The sequence below is a fragment of the Pholis gunnellus genome (genome assembly GCF_910591455.1).
Source record: "Pholis gunnellus genome assembly, chromosome: 17".
NCBI lineage: Eukaryota > Metazoa > Chordata > Actinopteri > Perciformes > Pholidae > Pholis > Pholis gunnellus.
Window position 1 is genome coordinate 6,626,114 of NC_136544.1, and position 24,982 is coordinate 6,651,095.

Here is a 24,982-nt window from a genome sequence, read left to right on the forward strand (position 1 = left end):
AGCACAATAACAAACCTGTTCAACCGAGCACATTTCTCGCCACGCACGGCCGCACGTGCAAGCCAAAAGAGGTTCGAGGTCTGATGCACGCGAGCGCCCCGCGCCATCTAGTGACCTGTTTGAGTAGTGCGCTAAAAAGGTGGTGGCTGGTTCACAGAGAACTGTTCTCATTTAGTTAAACTATGAGCAAAACTATTAAGTCTCATGATAACAATCTGACCAATGTAGCAACACCAGTCTCTGATGACAACATTATGAACCAGAATAACACACATACAAATACACAAAGTCAAATCACAACACCAAAAACAAAGCTAAAGTACAAATCAGAAGTGAACTTGGCAATTTTTATTAAGACTTTACATTCAGAAAAATAGTTTGTGGAGAGTATTTTAATGCCCAGTCAAGGCCTTGAACATCCTCTCTCTGAGTGAACTTTAGAATGAACGCCATGTTAATAAAATCCCTGTAAAAACAGAACATAAACAGAAGTGAAAAGAACATTTAAACGCTGCATGTGTGGTTAAATATGAACCTTTGATGAATATTCTGTGATGAGCGGTGTGTCTTTGTATCTGCTGTTTTTTTCCCACCAACGCGAGTCTTACTTTCACAGCGAAGAGTACTGTTTTCACTGATGTTTTAGCTGAACAGACAAGAGCAAAAAGTGGCTCAGAAAATGTTCCATACAGTAAGATATAAAATATTTCGAGTAAGGAGTATATGGAATGTTTGGAAATGCAAACTCATCTTTTGGCAGGCACATTGTATACACTGCTAGTTTTATCACATCATTTAATTAACTGCTAGTTTGGCAGTTATTGGCTGACAAAGTAAAAAATAAAATAAAATCTTCTCAGTCCTGAAGTAGAAAGTTGAACTTCCCAAAGTCAATGTCATCAGGCATGATGAGCATGTCTTCCCTGGCTTTGGCCAACTTGTGCCTCAGGAAATCTCGTCTCTCCGTCCACTCCTGCAGCTCCTCTAAGCTGTGGGCGTAGTCGCAGCTCACACCGTCAGGACAGCCGTCATCAAACCTGTCAAACATTAACATCGTGTAACCGGCTGTTATCACAATGACATAACCTTCTAAAGTCGATATGGTGCTATCAAAAGCATGCTTATTTACACATCCAGCACACACAGAGCAAAATTGGTATTCATTTGGCAAGTTCAATATGCATTCTTCTTCTCTGTGGGTTTCAAAATATACATTTGTGCTGGCACTGTGATTCAAACTCTTGAAATCCTGATCCAGGACAAAAGGTCTTACTTGGGGCAGAGTTCAAAGCATGGACCAGGGTAACGGTAGCTCCACGTCAGAGCTTCATCCTCTCCCTCACAGCTGAACACTCGGTCCTTGTGTCTCACGGTGGAGATGTGCTGCTGCCACTGCCGCTCACTGTTACTGTGTCTACCACACAGACGACAGTGGAAGCCATTCTAAAATAAACACACAAAAAAAGCATCTTTGTTATCCTCTTACAGATGCATAGTGTGATAGAGAATTGTCCCCGTGCTAGTACATTTCTACTGTGATTTAGTTGATGTGCCTTACTCACCAACACAACTATATATGGGACATACGATTGTTACAGAGGAGAGTGGTAACAGGCCCATATGGGGTATCTTGGGCTTTTGCTTTGATAAGAGGAAGTAACCAAATGGGGGGTGCAGTTTAACCAGAGAATGTTGAGGTGTGAAGATTCTCAGAGATAGGCAAGAGTAATAAAGACATGTCTTTGTGTGACAAGGCTCAGAAGATAAAGGGGATGACTGGAGGGGTCAATGTGGAGCTTGAAACTGCTGATCAATTGTTATAATGTAAATACCTGGTGTCCCCCCCCCCCCCTGTGTGCTGGGATGCTTATAAGCAAGAGAGACACTGGATTCTTGGCTGATTCCTCTGCAGACTGTATGACAGTGAAGCCTTCTCTGGCCAGAGAATAAATACTTTAAAGACAAACTTCTTTCCTCAATGTTCCTTGTTTCAGTATTATAGGACTCACTCGGTACTACTGAATAGTTTTTTTCCCACCACAATAGTCAGTAATGTGTATGTTTTAGTTTGGTGTAGCTGCTTTTGGTTTGACTTTACTGAACTGAAAAACAAACTGTACCCACCATTGGTTCAGCATAGTCAGTTGGCATGACGATATATTTCTCTTCTGGGACCGGCTGGGTGAGCATGGCTCCGTCTGCTTGCCGGTTGTGGGCGGTTAATGACAGCCACATGTCATATATCTGCTGCATTTCCCGCACTAAAGGCACAAATAACAAATCCGTCATATAAAGTTAAAGATTTCCATCCCGATTTCTGGCCATTTTAGCAACATTTCAAAGCTGTATCTGCAGCCCTTTGCTTGCTGCTGGCAGCTCAAGCTTAAATTAACCGCTACTAGCATAACACATCTCTGACTGAGCTCTTAATGATTGAGTTGCATTGTGGGTAATGCAGGTCCCATGTTTGGACAAGAAAGAGGAACACGTGCAGTAAAAAAAAAAAGATAATATCTTTGGTTCAGCATCAATTTCGATTTTTCTTCTTTACTGTGAATCCGACAAAGTTCTATTTGTGCAAAGCTAAATCAGTGACATTATTCTAATAACTCACAGTCGTTATTCTTCATATACATCCACATCTCCTTCTCCTCTTGGCTGTGAGCGAAGGTGCAGTTCCCAGAGTAGTTACATTTCCTTTGCTTCAATATCTGGGTGCATATCTGGCAGGAGAAAACGCAATGCTGCTAAACACAGATAACAAAGTGCAATACAAACTTTCAGCCGACACCACAACAACAGGCAAACTTACACATTTCAGTTTTAAAAGCACCAGCTATACAAAATACAGGAAACATAAAAGACAAGAAATGCAAGAAAAAGATTGGGGAGGAGCCTTGCTCATCAGTGTAGGAATGTCTTTGATGGGTCAAAGCCCTTCGTTAACACTGCTTGTTGTATTAAAGTGCATAAGCGCAGAGGAGGCACACCTACATCATACTGCACAGGGAAGTTCTTGGCATGTGGCAGCGGTCGGACTTGAACCCATTTACTTCTCTCCAAGGACTTGACCAGCAGGACCCATCGCTCTTTAGTCCACCTGATGGTGACGGCACAAGATAACACAGATATGGAGCTGATGGATCATTGTGATCATGTGTGATTTACCAGTTTTACATCTAACCTTTCACTGTTTTTTTCAAGCAGGCTTGAAAATCTGTGGCTGGTATATAATAGGATCTCTGATAATATGACGAGGATGTATTTATACAGTCGGAAGATAATCCCAAACTTGTACAGGAATTGTGCTCGTTATCTGTACTCACGTGTGCCTGGCCTTGGCAGTGCAGTACTTCAGAGCTTTGTCTGGTTCACTGATCCGGCCGTCCCGCAAGCACTGGGCACAGGCAAACTTCATCCTCATGTTCAGACTCTTCCCAGCTCCTCCTCCTCTTGCTTTGCTCCCATCAACTCCAGAAGACAGCTGCTTGAAATTATAAATATCAGAATATTATTATATATCATAATAAAGATAAGAGTGATAACATTTCCTCTTCATCATTCACTTTTCATCTGCCAAAACTTTTTTTTTCTTTGAAGCATTTATACAAGCCAATAATTACATAGAATTTATATGAATGAATATAATAAGTTTGACAGTTATTACATCAAAAGCTCTGTAAATTACAAAAGGTGAGAATAATTCTGTCATTCAGCCAGAAGACCAGCAGTGAGGCGGTGTCACTGCTTCAACATGTGGGTTCATCCCATTTACAAAACAAGAAGAAACAGAGAGGATGCTGGACGAGTTGACCAGTAACGAACTGTGTGGCTGAGAAAATGAACTATAGAAAAAATAATCTAAATGGTTTCTTACTCTATTTCCTTTAAGTTTGCTTGAGTTTTGCTCCTTCTTGTCGTTAAATTTTGTCGATATTTTCACAATCTCATCAGGGCTGATACCTGAAAATAACACAAGCACATGCTCATTTTAGGACAAACAGCACAGTCTATTAATACCCTTCATCAGTGTTTGAATATTTTTATTCAAGAGGACAAATAAAATCAAAACGCTCTTGATTCTATTATTGTTATATATAGATATATATAGATATATGTGTCTGGTAGACTGTACCGGTGTCGCGCTGCACCCTCCAGGTTCTGAGCTCTATGACGGAGTGGGCATTATAGCAGCTGTCCTCTCTCTGGCAGCCGTACCGGATGGCTTTGCGGCACAAATCCAAGTTGCACAGGACGCTCAGCGGTCGGACCTTTTTGTAGTTCACGCTGTGGGTCCGCACCACAAACGCCAAGCACCTGACGAGCAAAGACGGAGAAATCAGAATGTATTTATGGTGGAGAGAAAGACGCAAGAGGTAAAGAGTTGGCGTATGAGTGAAATGAGCGAGGATGAGGACTCTCAGCGGCACGTATGTTGTAAACACGCTCACTTATTGGCATCGAAGGTGTGGCGAGCATCCAGGTTAGAGCAGCTGGTGTGATCGTCTCTACAGCGCTTACTGATGATTCTAGGTTTACTGTCAAAGCATTCCTACAGACAACAAATACACGACAGAAAGGAACAAACAAAAGACAGTACGTTTGGATATTAAGAGATGACCATCTTTCACGCAATATTAATGAATATTAATGAATACATCTATTATGATACAACAAGAAGCTGTGTGAATGTTCAGGACACAGGCATATGAAGATTAAAAACATAGAAACAGCAGTGTGTGGTGTAGCATGCATGCTTCATGGACAGAACAAACGCTGGCAACTGGTACTTCTACGTTTCTAGTGTTTTTAATACACAAAAGTTAAATATAGGAACAAATCAATCGGTATATATAATATTAAAGCAAACATGACATTTGAAACCGTTTGAAAATGTTTGTATAATAATAATGATTATTATTATTCTAAAGCTGTATGAGAGCACTAACCTGACAGAGGAACATGAACATGCCCTTGTCTTCCTGCAGAAGGCGGATGATGCTGTTCACAGGGTCCAGTTTTAAACCCGATGTGTTAAACAGCAGGTTTCGGTTCAGCGTCCCCCTCCGCTCCTCTGTCCAAACGTCAATCTCCAGCTGGTTGTAGGCAAACGTGCAATTCTCTCCGTACTTGCACAGGCCCAAATCCCCGGAATTCAGCAGCTCTGACGTGAAAGAAAAACACAAGAGCTCATTCTGTCACACATCCACGGTCATGCGTGACATAGACACAGTCTGGTTTATAACAGGTACGCTCTTTAACCGTTTCCCTGAATTCATGCCTCATCAACAGTTCCTTCACATTCAAATGTTTCTGACCAATCAAGGGTGGAGAGGAAATTTGCCTTGTTCACATGAGGAAAATGTAAACAAGGGGTACCATCCTATAAATCCAAACCGCCTTCCCTGACACAACCACAAAGTATGATGAAACTCAAAGAGACGGTCACCTTTCACATTGTGATCTGAACTCTGATATCAGAGTCGGTAAACAGTCCTGCTAAGGCTAAAAGCGTGAACTAATGGTAAAGGGAGTGACAAATGTTCAATTTACGACAGGATGGGCCTCATCGAACTGACCTGCTACTACCCCCAACATGCCATGATGTGGTCAGCTCAGTCACACACACACACACAAACACACACACACACACAAACGCTGCTGTGAGCTATATGCTAAAATCATTACGCTAACATAATCACCATGACAATGCTAACATGCTGCTGCTTAGTAAGTATAATGATTACCATGTTCACCATCTTAGTTTAGCATGCTAACATTTGCTAATAAAGTGAAGCTGAGGCTGATGGGAACGTCATTTGTGGACCAAAGTGGTTGACTGACCGTCAATAAGACAATTGGGTGCCAGGCTACGTACTATTGTACTACAGACTACGTATTGTGCAATGCGGCCAGAATGACTAAAATCTTTTGTACTAGTCAATTAAAGTATCAACAAAAGTATTCTTTTTGGCATCAGTACTGAATTTCAGATATTTTGTTAATGCTACTATATTGACACCCAGTCCTATGCGCAGAGCCCAAAGAGCTATTGGGAAGTTCACCCTTTTGCACCCTGTCGACAAATGATTAACTATGATCTCACTCTCGAGATTAGAACCAGCAGTCTAAGCGGGCCATAAAACACAACGGGATGTGTGATCTCAACCCCTAGTCTGACATCCTGACATCCACTGCTCTCTCTCTCCTCTCTTTGCATTCCAACGGTCTGTAAAAGGAATTCGCTCATCAAACGCAATAAAACATCCATTGACATTTTCAGGGTTCCCACCGCTACAAAAGTTAAACATTTCATGTCATGTTCCATTTTACCTTCACAATAATGCAGCATTGCATTTGATGAGATAATACTAGGTGAGTGAAAAAGTACCATTAGTCAGTATTTAGCTGGTGTTTTGGGCTCCCATTCATTGTTTTGACCCTGGCTTCACATTCATTATTTTCAAACTCTCTCAAAAATAATCTTTTCAGGGCAAAACAATTTTTTTCTGGTCATTTCTCGCATTTTAATGTGTTTTCAAGGATGAGTGGGAACCCTGAAAGGAACTGTGTAGCTACATTTGACTTATTTACATAAGTCAATTTAGAAAAAAAGACTTACGTTTATTAAAATTTCACACCCGATTAAAGTGTTTTATGCAAACGTACTGTAATTTGCTTATTTTCGACCGCACAGAGAAACACACACAAAACAAAAACACACAATGTGCATTATGCAAATACATTTTAGCTACATTAAAAAGCAATGAACAATGAATGCCGACAGACAATTCACCAGAAGACATCCTCATGCATTTGACATTGAGTTACTTACCTCTGCAGAGTACAAACGGGGCAGTGAAGGAACTCCAGCTAGGAATCTGTCGGACTCTGGTCCACTCCGAAGGATAACCTGCCTTCAGTCTACATAACAGAATGTCTCGCTTACAGCTGTGGACCAGGTCTGGCTTGTGAACAAATGTATAAATGCCGTGACCTGAAAACGAAACAGGGGAGGGTTAAAAGTTTAGGATTTTCAATAGAACAGGAAAAAGTAGGAGTAGGAGGCACCAGGCATTTTGGTATCTCCACATTATAACAAAATTATTTTTGCATTTAGGTCAGGCCTTGGCATTTTGCCCTTTCTACAACGTTAAAAAAAGTGCTTCAGGATGCAGATCAACCCAAAAACAGGGAATATTAAAGGACATAAACCTGTCTGGATGTTAAAATCATCAGTCCTGCTAAGGCTAAAAGCCTGAACTAATGGTAAAGGGAGTGACAAATGTTCAATTTACGACAGGATGGGCCTCATCGAACTGACCTGCTACTACCCCCAACATGCCATGATGTGGTCAGCTCAGTCACACACACACACACACACACACACACACACACACACACACACACACACACACACACACACACACACACACACACACACACACACACACACACACACACACACACACACACACACACACACACACACACACACACAGCTATATGCTAAAATCAGTACGCTAACATAATCACCATGACACTGCTAACATGCTGCTGTTTAGTAAGTATAATGATTACCATGTTCACCATCTTAGTTTAGCATGCTAACATTTGCTAATAAGGATAGGGAATATTAAAGGACATAAACCTGTCTGGGTGTTAAATTCATCACCAGCAGCAGGATCATTGTGGCTTCTTGCTACACTACAGTTAGTTTGAGACGCACCTCTCCGAGGGAAACAGGCCGAGCAGGCCTGCAGGAACTCATGAGTGGAGGACAGCGGGTTAGAGAGCGCAACCAGCGCTGGATTCTTCTTCTCCTTTGTTGCCAAGGTGAGAATAAAGATTTCAGTTAATGCTAACAATACAGACAGCCACAGAGCTGCTAACACAAGCCAGATAACCAAGTCTTACTTTGGAGTTATTCTTTGGAGATCGCATTACTGGAGCTGCAGCAGTTTGAGAGCCTGCGATACCTGAGGAGCAATAACAGAAAAATAAAGGACTAATTATGTGTTCACACTTTGTAGTAAATGGGCTACAACATGTCCAGACACAAGTGTGGTCTTTTTTAAAAGGGGGAGCACATATTCAAGGTACAGTAAAATACACTTCATATTTTGTTTATTCTAATTTCCCACCGTACCTGTATCATACATTTCTAGTGTAGAAATTCTTTTGTGTGCAAATAGTCAGATATTGTATATTTAAAACTGCGTGCTTTCTCTTTGAAAGTCCTTCAAATGAAACATTATCACATTTCGATTGATTGGCTACTTGCTGTTATGACCTCTTAAAGAACAGGCGTCCCGCTTTGCCAATAATATAATAAGTCACCAAGAAATCATAATCACCGGTTGAGCTGAAATCGGAGAGCGTGTCCAGGCCCGTTCTTCCCATGGAGATCGCTGGCAAAGCTGCCACAACACCTGAGGGAAACGAGTCCAGGGCATCAAGGGAGTCGAGCGCGTCCACAGCTTTCACACCAGTTTTTGGGATGTCACCACTCTGACCACCTGGATCAGAGAGAGTCTCCAGAGGATCTAGTTCATCCAGCAAATCATCAAGGGACTTTTCCCCGGCATCAAGTTCAGATTTGGATATACTTCCAGCAGCACTTGGAATCGTATCCAGGAAGTCATCCAGGGAATCGAGGCCATCCAGAACGTCCAGCGCCTCGAAGTTGAGTGCTAAGTTTGTAGCACCAGCGCCACCTCCAAGGCCAGAGGTCAAGAGCTCGTCTAGGGCATCCAGTGTTCCAGCTGTGGTGCTGCACCCGCCACCTGAAAAGGAGTCCAGGGAGTTGAGTTGGCTGACGGACGAGCTGAAGAAGGCCGGGGGTAGCTGGGGTGTTGGGACAGGCAGGACAGACGGGACCGTGCGATCACGGGTCGAAGTCCTGAGTGCTGCCTGGATGGAGGTCTGGAAAACATGGAGAGAGAAACTGGAGTGAAGATGGATGAAAAAAAAAAAAAAGTGAAATGAGACAGAATGTAAAAACGTAATGCTCAATTAAAGGATTACATTTGAAGGTTTTGATAGAAGTTGGCTGACAACTGCTGGGCAATATCAACACTATTCTGTTACGTTTATGACAATATTATTACATAAACAATGGATCAAATGACTGAGGGGACACTCGTAGTGATGACCTCATAGAGGATTATCACCCGACTCAGCAGTTTCCCTCAGCTCTGCAGACCTTGTTTTTCAGCGTATTGCTTTGGTTTTACATGACAAACCTGCGGTAAAATACCTAACCAGCACCAAAATGGCAGACAGACAATGTTAGCAACTAGCTGGGGAAGAAAGTGCAACATCTAGCTGCTAAATAGCCAGATATTTCCCTCAGGAGTTGGTGGAGATCAACACAGAGCTAAAAATAGAGTGAATATTGCGCTAATATTGGATTAATGTCACCCCTACAACAATTTGCTAACATACACTCGACTTCACTAATGAGAATATATGTTTTATGTGATGGATTAGGTATCCAAAGCAAGATGCAACTGAAGTTGAATTTACTGTACTGGAATGAAAGTAAAAGTATGCAAGCTTACTTTTTACAAAAAAGTTACGTTCGAAAGAGGAGGGTTGTTTTACGAGACATATAATCCCCAAACCTTTAAAGACTTATTCAATAACAATGTATAATGACATGCTCTTCCATCTTAGTAATCCTTACAACCGAGTACACCTTCATTCCCCCATCAGTGACAAAAGTTAGTTTACTGGTCAATGCAGGACAAACGCAGATTTTACCTCAGTTGGCTCCGTCTCATTAGGGAAGCAGTCGAGCAGGCTGTCCAAATCGTCTCCCATCAGCTCGGAGTCCTCCAGAGTGTCCACCATGGCAGGTACTGAAGAGACGGCAGGTTGGCGGCAGGGAGCTGAGGAGGGAATGGAGGACTGAGGCATGCTGGGAAAACTGACTAAGGAGAAGCAGTACGGGATTTCTTTTAGATTTTACTTGTAAATTTCCTATAAATATTTGAAGAGCTTTATCAAGCAAAGAAAACATATGTGGAGACAAACATGTTGCCTGTATCGTTATGCCAACACAATTCTGAAAAAGTCGAAGTGAAGAATTCACACCTGGTGCGAGGCCACTGAGAGGATTCACACCATTTCCTACATGAACACCAGACACCTGGAAGTGAGAAGGATTTAAAAAAGCATTTGTAGTAAAATCAAATCAACAATCTGCAAAACATGCATCACTGGTGCTGAATATCTTTCAGCTCAGATGTTATCATTTAAGAAACCAAAATGTTTGTGCTAGAAAATATTGTGATTTGGCTTTTTCTTTTTTTTGGTGGTGAAATCTATAGAAAACATTGAACTTGCCTTGATGGCTTCAGCAGTCATGTTGCCATTAGCAACATCTCTCGTGATAAGTCCTCCTTCCTGGGAGAGAAACCAAAACAGACTGAATATGAATATCTGCACCATGTCTTCATTGGAGTTAGGCAATACGAGGAAATATGCAGGGAGACAATCAACAATCAGAGAATTTTCTTTACTATATATATATATAAATAACCTGGGTAACCATTTCTTTAATACTGCATCAATGTGATTTTAAGGTATTCAATTCAGTGGATAATACAAAATTGGTTGTTTTCCAAAATAACTTTTCAAGTCATGATGTATACATTGATATCACAGTATGAAAAGACTTACCGTGATACATGATGATATCCATGCCCACCCCTAGACTGCATCCTATCTCACCATGACAGAGCTGAATTATTTTACCAACCTTAATGCCGAGATATGGTTTCCGAGTTTTCAGTCCCAGATGGATGGCCAGCTCCTGTGCGAGCTCATTCACCGGTTTGTCCTGTTAAGAGTTAAACAGACAAAGAACAAATGAATACATTGCACAAGCATCAGTACATGTCTGTGACTTTTACCACGTAGTGTAACCCATCTAGTACCATCTAGGAAATGTTCCACAGAAGCAGTTTCTCATCTTGTATTAACTGTTCATGTAACCAATGCTACAGCTATGCTAGCAGCTCTGTGAGGCTGAACTTGAGCTAAACGCTAACGTCAACATGCTAACACTATCACAATGACAACGCTAACAGGCGGATGTTTCCATGGTGAGATGGGACCATGTTCACCATCTTAGTTTAGCATGTTACCATTGTAACATTTGCTGACTAGCACAAAAGACAAAAAATGAGTACAGCTGGGGTTGATGGGAATGTCATTAGTTTTAGACAAACACTAACTGCAATTGTTGACCTGCTGGTGAGCCTAGATAAAGTCAGGGGGATCACCAAATCCACTAGGACTCATCCTGAAAGCAACATGAATGTCTGTACATTGTTGTTGATTTATTTTAATCCATGTCTTAGACCTATTAGCATCAACTCTCCCAATTGTCTCTTTCGTTTACCAGTCGAGTAACGAGCAGGCAGTTGGTGGTGCAGTTGTAGGCCTCCTTGTACTTCCCGAGCTCCTTCAAAGAAAGTGCCTTCCTGTACAGCGCCCTGCGGCTTTCCTTACACACTTTCAGGGCTATGTCGCAGTCCTTCACGCAGCGCTCATATTCCCCCTGTGGGAGACATGAGAGATGATAATACAGGTTTAAAAAGAGCCTCGGTAAGACTGGTATTGTTTTCTAGAAGAAGCCTCATAGTTCAGGTGTGACGGATGGTGAGGAAAGAAAAGCCTCCTTTGTAAAAAGTGAATAGTCCATTTATTATTTAGTAAAGATTCTGCCTCTAGCTGTAGGAATGTGTGTGGAGACAGTTTATCTTAAAACCTTTTCTTCCCATCCCCTTATTAACATTATATATGATTCAATAATTCATATTATCTGATTTACAGATAACTCAGCATTGTGTTTTGCCTGAATGGACATGTAAAGGTTATTTTTCCCTCTTTGTTTACATCATAACCTTACCTTTGACCTGCTGCTGACCACTGCAGGTCAAAGGTTTTGGTTGAACTGAATATAGATATTAGGACTATCATCAAAATATACTATGGATAAAACCAGACATCTGATTTTCACCAAAATATTGAACAAACTGAAATGTTGACCTGATTACTAGTTATTACAATTATCCCTGAGGGGGACATGCACGTCTGAATCAAATTTCAAGGCAATGCATCCAAAAGCTGACATTTCACTAATGTCAACATCATGCTGACGCTGGAGCAAAAGTCAGGGGATCATCAAAGTCATTGAGACTCATCCTCTGGGGACCGTGAAAGTCTGCACAAACTTTAAAGGCGATCTATACAATAGTTGTTGTGATATTTCAGTCCGGTCCTGGGGAGAAAAAAGTGCTATTCAATCGTGAAAGCAATATGTAATGGTCATGCTATCCTGCTATGAATTATGCCTCTGTGCTCACTGCTTTGTAATATAATATGCTCCTCTAAGATGCACATCTGTGTCTCCCCAGATATGCCTCGACCTTCCCTTGAACCCATGCTAACAACCTCCCTTTGACTCTTATCATACTGATGAATAGTCTCCCCCACTCTACACAGCATTCATCTACTGTCTTGGGGTTGGTGGTGCAATCCCTGGCATTGTATTATGTGTTGGCTTTCCTCTGCTGCATTATAATCATTTATAGTGAAAAATATTTGATTGGGTCTTTGAAATGTAGCACAAACTATAGTGGACTAACCACTGGTATGTTACTGGATGTTTAAGATTAAAAGTTGCGGGAGGCTGAAACATTACTTCAGCCTGTCATTATTATTATGAGTTGATCCACTGTTAACTGGCTCTACAACTGACAGATCAGGTTTGGGGTGTGGAGAAGCCTTTGTAGTGCTAAACACAGCTGCATGTATTTTGACAGTGTCTGTCTGAGCTGCACTCACTGAAACAATCTGTTTGCAAAACGCAGACGGCGTGTCAGGAACCTACAGCAGCAGCCGTATCTTACCATGCTGTGGTAGGCAGCTGCCCGGTTGACATACAGGCTCTCCAGCAACGCTTCTGGGATCTGGATCTCCTCTGCTGCAGCGTAGTGAGAGACATTCAAGCCTTCAGTGAACTCTCTCACCGCCTGCTCCCAGTCACTGTCTCTGAACGAGGCGTTGCCCTCATCGAGCAAGTTGCACACTAACCGGGTAAGGAAGTCCTGGGAGGGGGGGAGAAAAATAAGATGTGTGGTGTGTGCCAAAAACTTTGGGCCCAGTCATGAATAAAGTATATTCAAAAATACCCCGACGCCCACAATATTGGTTTTTGTAAACATTCGTCCCATTCATACTGGCCCTGAAGTGATTCCTGGTGGGAATATTATTGGTTTAGCAAGTGTTTAGTCATTAGGATACATCATCTGGAGACCATGAATGTCTGTACAAAATTTGGACAGACATGTCACTTAAAAAATGTAATTATCAACTTTATGGTGGCTCTAGAGGAAATATCAGTAAGATTCATCCTCTGGGGACCATAAATGTCGGTGCAAAACTTCATGGCAATCAATACAATAGTTGTGGACAAGAGGAATGATTACAACAACCAGTATATCTTTCCGAGTGAGTATTAAGAGCATTAAGTATTAATTGCCCAGTCTTTGATTGCGCATGCAGCCAGGAATGAACTGATAGATGTTAGGAGAGAAAAGACAAAGGAATTTCAGTGAGAAACAAAAGAGAGAGCACAGTGAGGGGTCCGGGATTTCAGCAACAACTAAAGAACAGGCGGTTGTAGATCATAATGTGCATAAAAGCCAAAGCTTAAGAGTGAAGAGACAGTGGAGACAGACACAACACAGTATTTGTAATAACAGGTGGTACCTGGTAGCCCTCATGCTCTGGATAAGACAGGGAAGACCTAGAACACAAGATGTAAACGTGCTTAGAAAAGTACTGAGACAGCTGGTTATCGAGGATATGAGTCACTCGTGGCCAAGGTTTCACTTTCGGTCAGGCTGAAATCAAACGAACAAAAATGCATCTCACTGTATAAATTTCAGAGAGGTCCTTATCTCTTCTTTGCGTTTCTGTCTGGCAGGGTCCATGCTTGTTATCTGGGGAGAAGACAAGCAGACCATAAGTGAATTTAATAACTGAGACTGCCTGATGTGGTGTTGACAGTGCCTGTGAGCTGGTGTACACCCACTTCCTTCAGGAGCAGAAAGCAAGAAACGACTAGCTTTGTCACCTTGTGTAAAGACACACTTACCGAGGCCGGGCTTCGTGTTTATTCCGTATTTAATAACTGTACAAACATCCAACATGCAAGCCCCTGACCCCCGCACGTCTCCCTCGCTATCACAGCGCGAGTGTGGCCCAACTTCAGACACACCTACCTAAATAATTGAGGAAGTTCATTGAACCAAATAGAAGTTGGAAGTCATTTAGTGTCCAATGGCGGTAAAGACGGAGAAATTGTCTGCCGTTGAGAGCTCGAGCAGACGCTGGTTTACAGCGAGCCGAGGAGGAAGAGACCCGTCGAGGCTCCGTGTCTGACTTCAACCCCCAGTTAAGTTTCGATTCCCAGCAGCCCTAGTCCATCCACGAGACAGCTGCAAACCTCCACACTGGCCCTTTAACGAACAAAGGGTTTGCGTGCCCTGAATGTGGTCTGTCAGGCACCTCTTCCTGTGTACACAATAGGTCCCACCCACTCACACTCTTCTTCTGCCATCCCTACACAACTTGTTTTCATTCTTTATATCACCCCTCCCTTACTTGACACTATGATATACACTATTGTGGGAACAATAACCGTGCCATCTTTAGTAACAATACAAAGAACCAAGTGGTGCCTGGCAGATTGTACACTGTTATTGGCCTCATTCAGCTTAATTAAAGAATAAAAACGCAACAGCTATAACCATATACACAATCAAATAGATAAATAAGTACATACATATATCTGTAAATGGATCAATTAAATTCAACACATTATTTTTTACATTAAATGGGTCAGTAAACCAAGTTTCCATATACAACTAACTATAATTAATTATTGGCAATTAATTTATGTTTTCTTTTGATTGAATGTGATCTTTTTACATCAGTTTTTGTGAGGACATGTGTGTGCCGACTAAAACCTTCTGCACATACAACAACAATAAACCCTGGTTTACTGCAAGACTCAGGCAGCTTCGTCGGGCTAAGGAGGAGGCCTACAGAAGTGGGGACAGGATTCTGTACAACCAGACCAGGATCACACTGACGAGGGAGATCAGGGTAGCAAAGAGGAGCTACACTGAAAAGCCCCCCCCCCCCCCCCCCACACACACACACACACACACACACACACACTGAGGACAATCACCAACTGGCTGACGACCTGAATGTCTTCTACTGCAGGTTTGATAAGCCCACTTCAACACCCCCCAACTGCCCCATCATCCAATAACCACCTACACCCCCTGCCTCCTCCTCACCTCTCCCAAACGACCCCTCAACGGCAATGAGGATCTGTGAAGAGGATGTGGGTCAGGAAGGCTCCAGGCCCAGACGGTGTGACCCCCTCCTGCCTGAATGTCTGTGCTGACCAGCTGGCCCCCATCTTCACGCAGATCTTCAACCGATCACTGGAGCTGTGTGAAGTCCCCTCCTGCTTCAAACGCTCCACGATCATCCCGGTTCCCAAGAAATCCTCCATCACAGGATTAAATGACTACAGGCCCGTCGCCCTGACGTCTGTGGTCATGAAATCCTTTGAAAGACTGATGTTGACCCATCTGAAGAACATCACAGGGCCCCTGCTGGACCCCCTGCAGTTTTCCTACCGTGCAAACAGGTCGGTGGATGATGCAGTCAGCATGGGACTGCACCACATGCTGCAACACCTCGACTCCCCAGGGACATTATGCAAGGGTTCTGTTTGTGGACTTCAGCTCAGCGTTCAACAGCATCATCCCGGAAATACTCCAACCCAAACTCTCCCAGCTCACTGTGCCGGCCTCCACCTGTCAGTGGATCACAAACTTCCTGACAGACAGGACGCAGCAGGTGAGGCTGGGAAAAATCACATCCAGTACCTGGACTATCAGCACCGGCGCCCCCCAGGGATGTGTGCTCTCCCCACTGCTCTTCTCCCTCTACACCAACGACTGCACCTCAGAGGACCCAACTGTTAAACTCCTGAAGTTCGCAGACGACACAAAAACGGTCTGTGTACGAGTCCTCTGGTGTGGTCAGAACAACCTGGAGCTAAACAGGCTCAAAACTGTGGAGATGACAGTGGACTTCAGGAGGAGCCCCCCAACATTGCCCCCCCCCCCCCTCACCATATTCAACAACACTGTGTCTGCTGTGGAGACCTTCAGGTTTCTGGGATCCACAATCTCCCAGGACCTGAAGTGGGCCCCGAACATCGAAACTATCAGAAAAAAGGCCCAGTAGAGGTTAAACTTCCTCCGCCGGCTCAGGAAGTTCAACTTGCCTCAGGAGCTGCTGATCCTGTTTTACTCCGCCATCATCCAGCCTGTTCTCTGCTCCTCCATCACTGTGTGGTTTGGATCGGCCACCAAACAGGACAGAAACAGACTACAACGGATTGTCATGTCTGCAGAGAGAATCATTGGTTCCAGCCTGCCCCCCATCCTGGATTTGCACACCTCCAGAGTCAGGAAACAGGCTGGAAAGATCACTGCAGACCCTCCACACCCTGGACACAAGCTGTTCCAACTCCTCCCCTCTGGTAGGAGCTACAGAGCTCTGTACGCTAAAACCACCAGACACAGGAACAGCTTCTTTCCACTGGCCGTCACTCTGATGAACAATTAACAGACATATTGCATCTTCAATTGCACTATTTGAACTAATATCCCGAATCCATTGTCCATTGTCATTGTTGTTGTTCTTTATGTTCTTTATGCTCATATATATTCTTTGATATATATTTATATTGTACATAGTAGGCCTACTTAAATGTTAAACTTTATGCTTAGTTTCTCTGTTATACTTTGTTGTCTTTAATGTCCTTTTTTTATAATTCTCTTGTTTATTGTATATTCTATGTACGTATGTACAATGAGAGCAATGTGTAACCAGAGTCAAAACCATGAATGCACACGCATACATGGCCAATAAAGCTGATTCTGATTCAGATCTTTGCCTAAACAATATTTCCCACAGACTGGATGCAGAAGTGAACGCATCCAGCAGCGTTGTAGTCCAATAGAACTACAAGTCCCTTGTCTCCCAGCACTGTGGTCGTCAGGTCGGGTAACGTGCTGGGTTCGGTTTTGAACGCAAAGAGCGAGCGGGAGTGTGTGACAGGACTGGATTCAATCAGTACAGCTGTGTTGCGGTAATGGGGACATCACTTTCTACTATAACTATGGTTTAAAGCCTCTGTAATAACTAACGGTGACTGGAGGAGTCTCACTAATAGCAACTTTAACGTTAGTCAGCGGTTTTCAGATGGCCGACTGGACAGGCCGAGTAAGAGCCACACTCTGTCCTACGTAACGTGCGAGCTAGCTGACAAGAACAAATCCGTTTTATAATCCTGCAACCGCCGGACTAAGTGTGTTAACTATCTAGCAAGCACGTGATATCGTATTAAAGATGTATGTCAACATACCAGCTCCACTGGATTCACACCGTGGTGGTATGTTAGCATACCGTTAGCTGCACTCGGCTAAAGCTAGCTGCCGCCGGCTGTGTACAGGGGGAAATCTACCCCAAAACAACATTCAACTCTTATGGATGTAGCTCGTGTCTGCGTGTATAATACCCTGCGGCTGTATTCATGTGTAATGAAGGAACATTACAACTTAAACTCGTGTTTTGCGTTTATTTGGACAGGGAATTAGTGGCTGACTTCAACAAGATATCTCCTTTCAATGTTACCAGAAAACACTGACAGTGAAATTGTACACGAGGAGCTTCAGGATTTGTCCCTTAACTTATGATTACATCTTTACCGTCTGTATATTATTCAACGCACGAGATATGTTCCAATCTATAAATGTAATCTGACCTGCAGTGTATTTACTGCAAATGTAAATACTATTTTAGGGTGGATTGTCCCACAGCGAAAACAACGCTTTCAGTAGATGTTTAGTAGAAAGGTGGACTTAGCTTTCCAGAATAATCGAAGCAGTTAAAGCCACAATGTCCATACATTCCTATCTAATAGTCCCGTGTGTTTGGATTTTGATTGACTTGCTATATGTGGTCTGTGTTTTGATTCCCAGTTGGTAATGAGTGCAGAGGAAACCAACTGTCTCTGGACACCAGGGTTATCATGAAGCATAAAAAATAAATAATGTTTGTTCCCCAGGTGTCCCGATGGCTACAGATATAGTTGAACAGTTGACCAACTCTCTGGCTAAGACTGGAGTAGTGGAAGTAGAGCTGAGCTACAAAGGCCAGGGGAGAAAGCTCGATGATGCCCAATCAGGTGAGTGTCAGACATCACTGCAAAGAAGCTCTGCCTATGATTGCTTTATCACTCTAAAGTCTTTGTTTTCATGATTTCTTTTCATCACAACGTCTTAACGCCTCTATCCCTCACTTTGACCCTGTTCACCAGTGGAGGAGATGGTCAAGGAGATCCAGGACTTTGATGATTTGCAGGCTCTGAGATTGGAGGGAAACACTATAGGGGTGGAGGCAGCAAAGGCCATTGCCAAGGCCCTAGAGACAAAGAGCAAGTTCAAGGTTTGGAGCGTTTCTTCTTGACCTTTCTGATCATTCTCAGTTTGAATCATCACCGTAACCAGGAAATGTTTGGTATTTGTACTTGATAAACATAAACTGGTCTTGATGACTTAAATCATTAATGAATTATTGACACATTGGCAGATTATTTTTCTCTTCTTCAACTAATTGTTATTTTTGTCTTAGCTCTAGTAATGAAACTAATATTGTAGGACATGTTGAACTTTTGTTTTCTATATAATGTAGTGAATATATTGAAGTTGATCTCTCAGCTGACATAGTTTCTTCTTTCTCTCTTTCAGCGATGTTATTGGAGTGACATGTTCACCGGGCGCCTGCGCTCTGAGATCCCACCTGCCTTGGTAATGCACTGCTTCCTTAACGTCATCGACCTCGTTGCAAGTTTAGGCTTCCAGTCAGAACGTGTTGAAATACTGCACACTTAACCTGCCATTTCATCTGGTCTCTTTCTCCCCTTGTGTTGTAGAATTCACTGGGTGACGCTCTGATGCTGGCCGGTGCAAGGCTCACTGTTTTAGACCTCAGTGACAACGCCTTTGGACCGGATGGGGTGAAGGGCATCGAGAGGTTGCTCAAGAGCACGGCCTGCTATACGCTGCAGGAGTTACGGCTCAACAACTGTGGCATGGGCATCGGAGGTGGGAAGGTAAGTCATGAGGACGTCTTTTTAAAATGAGGCATGTGTCCATCTACTTTGTTAGGTACCGTTAATATGCACTCAGTCGTCACGTTGTTAGGTCCACTCGTCCACTGCATTCCACTGTTTTGCTAAAAGTCTATTTTTCTGATGCATAAAATGATCTTTGACTGATGAAAGGAGTTGAAGAATAAGTCAAAAGCCGAGGAAGTGTTTTGTTGAGAGAGAGAGATGTCTGTCAAAGTTTTTGATTTATCGATAGTAGTTGGACTGAAAAGAGAATTTCTGGCTGTAGAAATGGCTGTAACAATTCACATCTGTGTTAATGGACTCCTCAGATCTTGGCCGCTTCTTTGATCCAGTGCCATAAAAAATCCAGTGCAGAGGGCGCCCCCCTCGGCCTGAAGGTGTTTGTTGCTGGGAGGAACCGCCTGGAGAACGATGGAGCCACCGCCCTCGCTCAAGCCTTCCAGGTACAGGACCAACGACCCCCGCTTTGCATGATTGAATACAAACATTGATCTCAGACCAGGTTGTATCAATGCAGCTCATATTGTCATTTGACCACTTGACCACACTCATTCTAAGCTGGGAGAGTCGGTTATTGTAGACAAACTGCTGTAGTTTGCTGTGTTTTTGTGTTCTCAGTTGATGGGCAGCCTGGAGGAGGTCCACATGCCTCAGAATGGCATCAATCACCCTGGTGTGACGGCTCTGGCCAAAGCCATGCAGCACAACGCCGGCCTCCGCATCCTCAACCTCAACGACAACACCTTCACTGAGAAGGGGGCTATCGCCATGGCTCAGGTACGAAGACATTGGTATCAGGACGGTTGGCAATTGAGTGGGCAGTTGCTCAGAGTGAAATGCACCGTGGGAAAATTATTAAACGTTTGCTGTCAGCCCGCTTTATTCATTCCAAAGTCAGTATTCACACCGGACAACTATGTTCAGCAGGTTTTTCAAGAGATTCGGTATTCAAGAGGTAGTAATGATATTAAAATACTCCCTCAAGTTTAAAATATACTGTCGATTCCTACGTACAGTTAGTAATTATCTGTAATAATTCTTACAACGTTGATCGTTTATTGTTTGAAGCATTCCTAGGTCAGTACAGTATTTACCATATTCAGTTATAATTTGTACCTTTACCAAGGAATTCACAATGTAGCTTTCTTTAAAAGAAAATCATCCACCAATTTGTCCGTCACCGTCAGTTTAACTACAGTTCTACTGATAACTCTCTTTCCAGACTTCGAGGCTTGAGCAAATAATATCTGCGTTCTTCACAGGCCCTCAAACACCTACGCAGCATCCAGGTGATAAACTTTGGAGACTGTCTGGTGCGGCCAGCGGGAGCCATAGCTATCGCAGAAACGGTATCGGAGGGACTACCAATCCTCAAGGTGAGTGAGTAGAACACTGCTGACCCCCCTGAGCTGAGATGTCAGTCACTACTTCATGTCTTATCCTCATTCTTTTCTAGAAGTTCTTTATTTCTTAGCTTTGGTTTGACATTCTTCTTCCCTACTGAGTAAATATTCTGTTTACAGGAACTCAATCTGTCGTTTGGCGAGATCACAGAGGAGGCCGCTCTGGCTGTGGCACAAGCAGTGAAGAACAGAGACCAGCTGGAGAAACTGGATCTAAATGGTAAAAACCTTCAAGGAGATAACTCTGCTCTTCACGCATCTACATTTTAAGTATTTTCTTTGTATTTTTAGCTTTACAAAAGTACAAAAATCTAGAAGAGTAGGTGACTTTCATTCGTAGAGATGATATTTTTCTTTTTGTTTAATTTATCTTCCCTGACTAAGCTGGTGATATTGATTTGATTTCCAGGTAACAGTCTAGGGGAGGACGGCTGCAAAGCTCTGAAAGACGCCATGGAAGCCATGAACATCGCCGAGCTTCTAGGATCGCTCAGGTAGTCACATCGTACTTCAGCTCCTGTGGTCTATTTATAGAAATCCATAAATCCTTTCTCTGTACCGGTCTATCTTGTTGTGGGTCATGAGGGCCAATAGGTCATGTCTGGGTTTCTATTCCTGCTCTACTGTCACATCAGCGCCTGAAAAAGTGATACAAACTGCCCCACAGGGCCTTTGCACATGATTCAGTTGAATATCACGATCATTCAAAAAAGATGCTTCTCATCCCAAAACCCTCACTAACGTGCTGCGTTTTTAATTTGCCTCCAGTGACGACGAGGGCGAGCCAGAGGATGATGACGACGAGGACGACGATGAGGAAGAAGACGAAGACGACGAGGATGTGGATGAGGAGGAAATAGAGGAGGAAGAGGAGGAGGAGGAGGAAGACGAAAGCAATGACAACAAGGTCAGATAATAGTGTGGTGATAATGTGTGGCATCAAAGCAAAAGTTGACCAAATAACATGAAATCAATTACTAATCAAACTCTTTAGTTTACACCATTATTTAATCTGCGTCTGTCCCACCCTCACAGTTGTCCACTCCTGCATCAACATCCCGGCCGCCAGACGTCTCCTCCTTCCTCAGCTTTCCGTCTCCAGACAAACTGCTCAAGCTGGGGGCCAAGAGAGCGATGCTGATCGAGCAGCAGGTAAACACACGAGTACTTACACACGTACACTCCAGCTTGAGTTTTTTATCTGTTAATGAGAGGTACTAAAGGCTGAAAGAAATGTCTTTGAGGTAAATGTTTCTGCCTTTCTCCGTGTCTAGGTGGATGTGTCAGATGCTACAAAAACAGCTGAAGCTTTCCTCAAGATCGCATCTGTGTACAAGGAGGACAATAACGACGTTAAGAACGCCGTGTTGGACAGCATAGGTGAGACACTTGGTCTGCATCAGTTGATCTCATCGTTGTTGTTGTACATGCTCTTGCTGAGAGAAGTGCTGAACTGACGAGGAACCTCGTAGCATTACAAATTCATTTCTGCCTTTCGGTGTCTCGCAGTTATTTTGTGTTTTTTATATATTTATTTATTTTGATGTACTACCAACATGTTTCATCTAATGAGCTCAGAATTCCTTTTACTCGCCAATTGAATCAGCAGCTTCTTTTTATCTCGACCTCAAAGTGCTGTGAGATGCTCGTTAGGTTGTTTTTCACAGTATACTGTTTTTAATGCTTCACTTGATCCATTAATACTCTGCATTACCACAGTACACGTTTTCTGTTGTCTTTTTTTCTTGACGGTGTTAGAATAATGTTTGTAATAAACAGTAATACATTTCTCCTTACAGATGCCCTTCTGAAGAAAGCTTTTGCCACTCCGTCTTTCCAAGGCTACAACTTTGTGTCATCTTTGTTAGTGCTGCTTGGACTTCTCAAGGTATGTTTACAGACATGTGTATCTCTTCACTGTCTTTTGTTTCCTCTACATGTCTCTTCTACTTATCTCACTTTTGTCTTCGCACTACACTCATTGTTTTCAACACTCCTCTCTTTTCTGTCCTCACCCTCCGTCCCGTCCCGTCCTCTTGGCTGCCCAGAGTGAGGACAAGGTGAAGCCTGTGCTCGTGGTTCCCGGCCACCTCAACGCCTTGGAGCACGTTGTTAGACAGGACTACTTCCCCAAAGACAACGTGGCCGTGCTGCAGGCCTTCCTGTCCCGGTAAGGGCGTGACAGAATGAGCCAATCAGCAGGCAGCTTCCAGGTACACAATACCACGATTACCATCCTCCTATCTTCAGGAGTGAAGCACATGATGAATGTTTTTACACGTAGCGACGGTGGTGGACACTCTCTGGTGATTGCTCATTGATGTGTTGGAATGGGTTTGTTATTTTTGTTGTTTTGCTAACCCTTCACTTTCATTGGGCTAACATCTACCTTTCTGCCTCTATGACATACATGAAGGATTCATGGTGATTTATCCTTAAAGTTATAATCCTTAGGATTTAAACCCTAGCTTTCCCCACAACAAAAAAATGAAAATGTTGTGAAAATTATAAAGATTCAAATTTGGATGATGATGCTAGTATTTTCTTTTTTTCCTCATTGTCAATCCCATAAAAATACTTGCGTTAGTCTGTTTCTTAATACTTTCTGACTTCACTAGCCTGTCTGCGACTCTCTGTGCAAGACCAGTTTCTCAAAAAAAGGATCACAAATACATAGTTTCCTTTTTGTTTTATAAGAAAGTTTCCTTTGAAAGCTGGACGTATGTTTTTAGCCACAGATTAATATACATTTGGAGCTCTAGTGCATGTTCACAGCAACAGAACAGTATATGTGGCATTGACTCAAATTGAACAAATCGTTGTAACAAAGGAACATGTGCAGCAGTGTGGCTCAAGCTTCAGCTACACAGACAATACTAGTTAGTGTATGAGCGGATCAACTCATTGCTGGTTTTGGTGTTTCATTGGGATTTGTTGACAATCTGAGAAATACCATAAAGATATTAAGTTAATGGATAAATTAAACAATTTATTTTAATTATGTGTGTGTACACTTCATTCTCTAACTGTGTGTTATCCTTCACAGAAACAACGAGGCTCTGGAGTCATGTGGCAATGCCAGAAACAGCCTCCAGTCAACACTGCAGAGAGTCAGATCTGAGGACTGAGGACTGTGGATACACACACACACACACACACACACACACACACACACACACACACACACATACTGACTGAACTTTGACTGATCACTGATGGACCTTTGGAAACCAGCACACATGAGCTCAAAAAAGAATCAAACAAAGCTGAGCAGCACTGGAGAAGAACAGACTCGCTGACTCCTCTGCCTCACCGCTCTCCTTCACAGGTTTAGCAACAAACCTCTTTCTGGACTCTGGGCTTGAATGCTTTGTGTTTTGAAGTAGACGGTGCTCTTATGGTGTGGAGTAACTGAAGAGCTTCGTGTACACTCATATAACCACAGAACTGCGCCGGCAACTTCTTTGTCTTCTGGTGAATGAGACCTTATTCCCCACATAAACTAAGATGTGTGTGTCCTGGTTAGAGACGCCTGACTGACTGACGCACAGATTACACTTTGGTGCAAACTAGAAAAGCTCCGACCAGAAACAATCTGGGCTCGGAAGTTTCAGCTTTTGCACATTTGATTTTATATTTCAATATGCCTTTTACTATTCTGTTGTTTTATATTCAATGTTTATTGAATTTGATAATATGGTCAAACATTGCCGTTATTAAAATATCTATTGACGATAAATATGATGAAATTAAGACTGTAAAGTACAATAGAACAATCAAAAGGGATGAAATATGTTTAAATGTATTTTCTGCCTTTAAATGGGGCACAAGGTGCAACGTTTGGGGATTTGTGTTGCAAAATAAAGCTGTTTTTAGTGTTGGATGTCTTTCACCGTCTTTGCATCTTAACTGCATAGAAGTTTTATTAAAGAAATAAATACAAGCATTGTCACAAGAACATACAACGCCATAAAACCTGAGCAACTCAACAGCTCTGATGAGTTTTTATTACTACAGAAATAGATTTCTTCTATCGCTGCTCATTTTCTGGAAGGAACAGTTTTTCTACATATGTTTTTTCCTGTTCAGATTTGTTTTATGTCTCTGGGGGTTCAAATAAATCCTGATGTTACAAACCAAGAATAGTCAGTTTATCTCTTTCATATATCAACACGGCGCTCAATCCGACCAACAAATACAGTTGCTCCCTGTGTTTCAGACAGAAATTGTAAAGCCGAGGTGTTAATTTGCTTTGAGGGGGCTCAGGGATCAG

General features: G+C 42.8%; 2 protein-coding genes across 7 annotated transcripts; one reads left to right on the forward strand and one right to left on the reverse strand.

The window, feature by feature from the left end:
- Positions 1-333: 333 nt before the first annotated feature.
- LOC306708944 (zinc finger CCCH domain-containing protein 7B-like) lies at positions 334-14,525 on the reverse strand. Of its 4 annotated transcripts, none has more exons than XM_079176924.1 (23): positions 14,301-14,525; positions 13,951-14,018; positions 13,786-13,822; positions 12,924-13,121; positions 11,411-11,569; positions 10,766-10,846; positions 10,351-10,410; positions 10,099-10,153; positions 9,766-9,893; positions 8,358-8,925; positions 7,918-7,979; positions 7,730-7,823; positions 6,836-6,997; positions 4,950-5,164; positions 4,452-4,552; positions 4,136-4,317; positions 3,878-3,963; positions 3,327-3,487; positions 2,995-3,100; positions 2,615-2,723; positions 2,125-2,261; positions 1,274-1,443; positions 334-1,037 (listed from the first exon to the last, which is right to left on the reverse strand). In XM_079176924.1, the coding sequence occupies exons 2-23, from the start codon at positions 14,007-14,009 to the stop codon at positions 857-859; spliced, it is 3,111 nt and encodes a 1,036-aa protein (XP_079033050.1). In that variant the 5' UTR covers positions 14,010-14,018; positions 14,301-14,525; the 3' UTR covers positions 334-856. The 4 variants fall into 4 exon arrangements, with proteins under 4 accessions (XP_079033050.1, XP_079033049.1, XP_079033047.1 ...); XM_079176923.1 differs by having other exon boundaries at positions 3,327-3,484; positions 9,766-9,935; XM_079176921.1 differs by having other exon boundaries at positions 9,766-9,935.
- A 2,643-nt stretch (positions 14,526-17,168) lies between these two features.
- Positions 17,169-24,592, forward strand: LOC306709944 (ran GTPase-activating protein 1-like). 3 transcript variants are annotated; one of them, XM_079178269.1, is made up of 16 exons: positions 17,169-17,260; positions 18,239-18,358; positions 18,491-18,618; positions 18,921-18,980; positions 19,106-19,285; positions 19,615-19,749; positions 19,925-20,083; positions 20,569-20,682; positions 20,830-20,929; positions 21,119-21,203; positions 21,478-21,616; positions 21,745-21,861; positions 21,984-22,089; positions 22,509-22,597; positions 22,758-22,922; positions 23,756-24,592. In XM_079178269.1, exons 2-15 carry the CDS (start codon positions 18,247-18,249, stop codon positions 22,881-22,883), a joined length of 1,650 nt encoding a protein of 549 aa, XP_079034395.1. In that variant the 5' UTR covers positions 17,169-17,260; positions 18,239-18,246; the 3' UTR covers positions 22,884-22,922; positions 23,756-24,592. The 3 variants fall into 3 exon arrangements, with proteins under 3 accessions (XP_079034395.1, XP_079034394.1, XP_079034396.1); XM_079178268.1 differs by having other exon boundaries at positions 22,758-22,879; XM_079178270.1 differs by lacking the exon at positions 21,745-21,861 and having other exon boundaries at positions 21,478-21,550; positions 22,758-22,879.
- Positions 24,593-24,982: the final 390 nt, after the last annotated feature.

Bases quoted from the DNA above. Each gene is read 5' to 3' on its own strand.
- LOC306708944 (XM_079176921.1), bottom strand. From the start codon at position 14,009: ATGGACCCTGCCAGACAGAAACGCAAAGAAGAGATAAGGACCTCTCTG. The intron at 7,824-7,917 runs GTAAGACTTGGT...TTGGCAACAAAG, and splicing joins CTCCAAAGAATAACTCCAAA to GAGAAGAAGAATCCAGCGCT. The intron at 1,038-1,273 runs GTAAGACCTTTT...AATGTTTGACAG, and splicing joins TGCTTTGAACTCTGCCCCAA to GTTTGATGACGGCTGTCCTG.
- LOC306709944 (XM_079178268.1), top strand. From the start codon at position 18,247: ATGGCTACAGATATAGTTGAACAGTTGACCAACTCTCTGGCTAAGACT. The intron at 18,359-18,490 runs GTGAGTGTCAGA...CCTGTTCACCAG, and splicing joins GCTCGATGATGCCCAATCAG to TGGAGGAGATGGTCAAGGAG. The intron at 21,617-21,744 runs GTCAGATAATAG...CCACCCTCACAG, and splicing joins ACGAAAGCAATGACAACAAG to TTGTCCACTCCTGCATCAAC.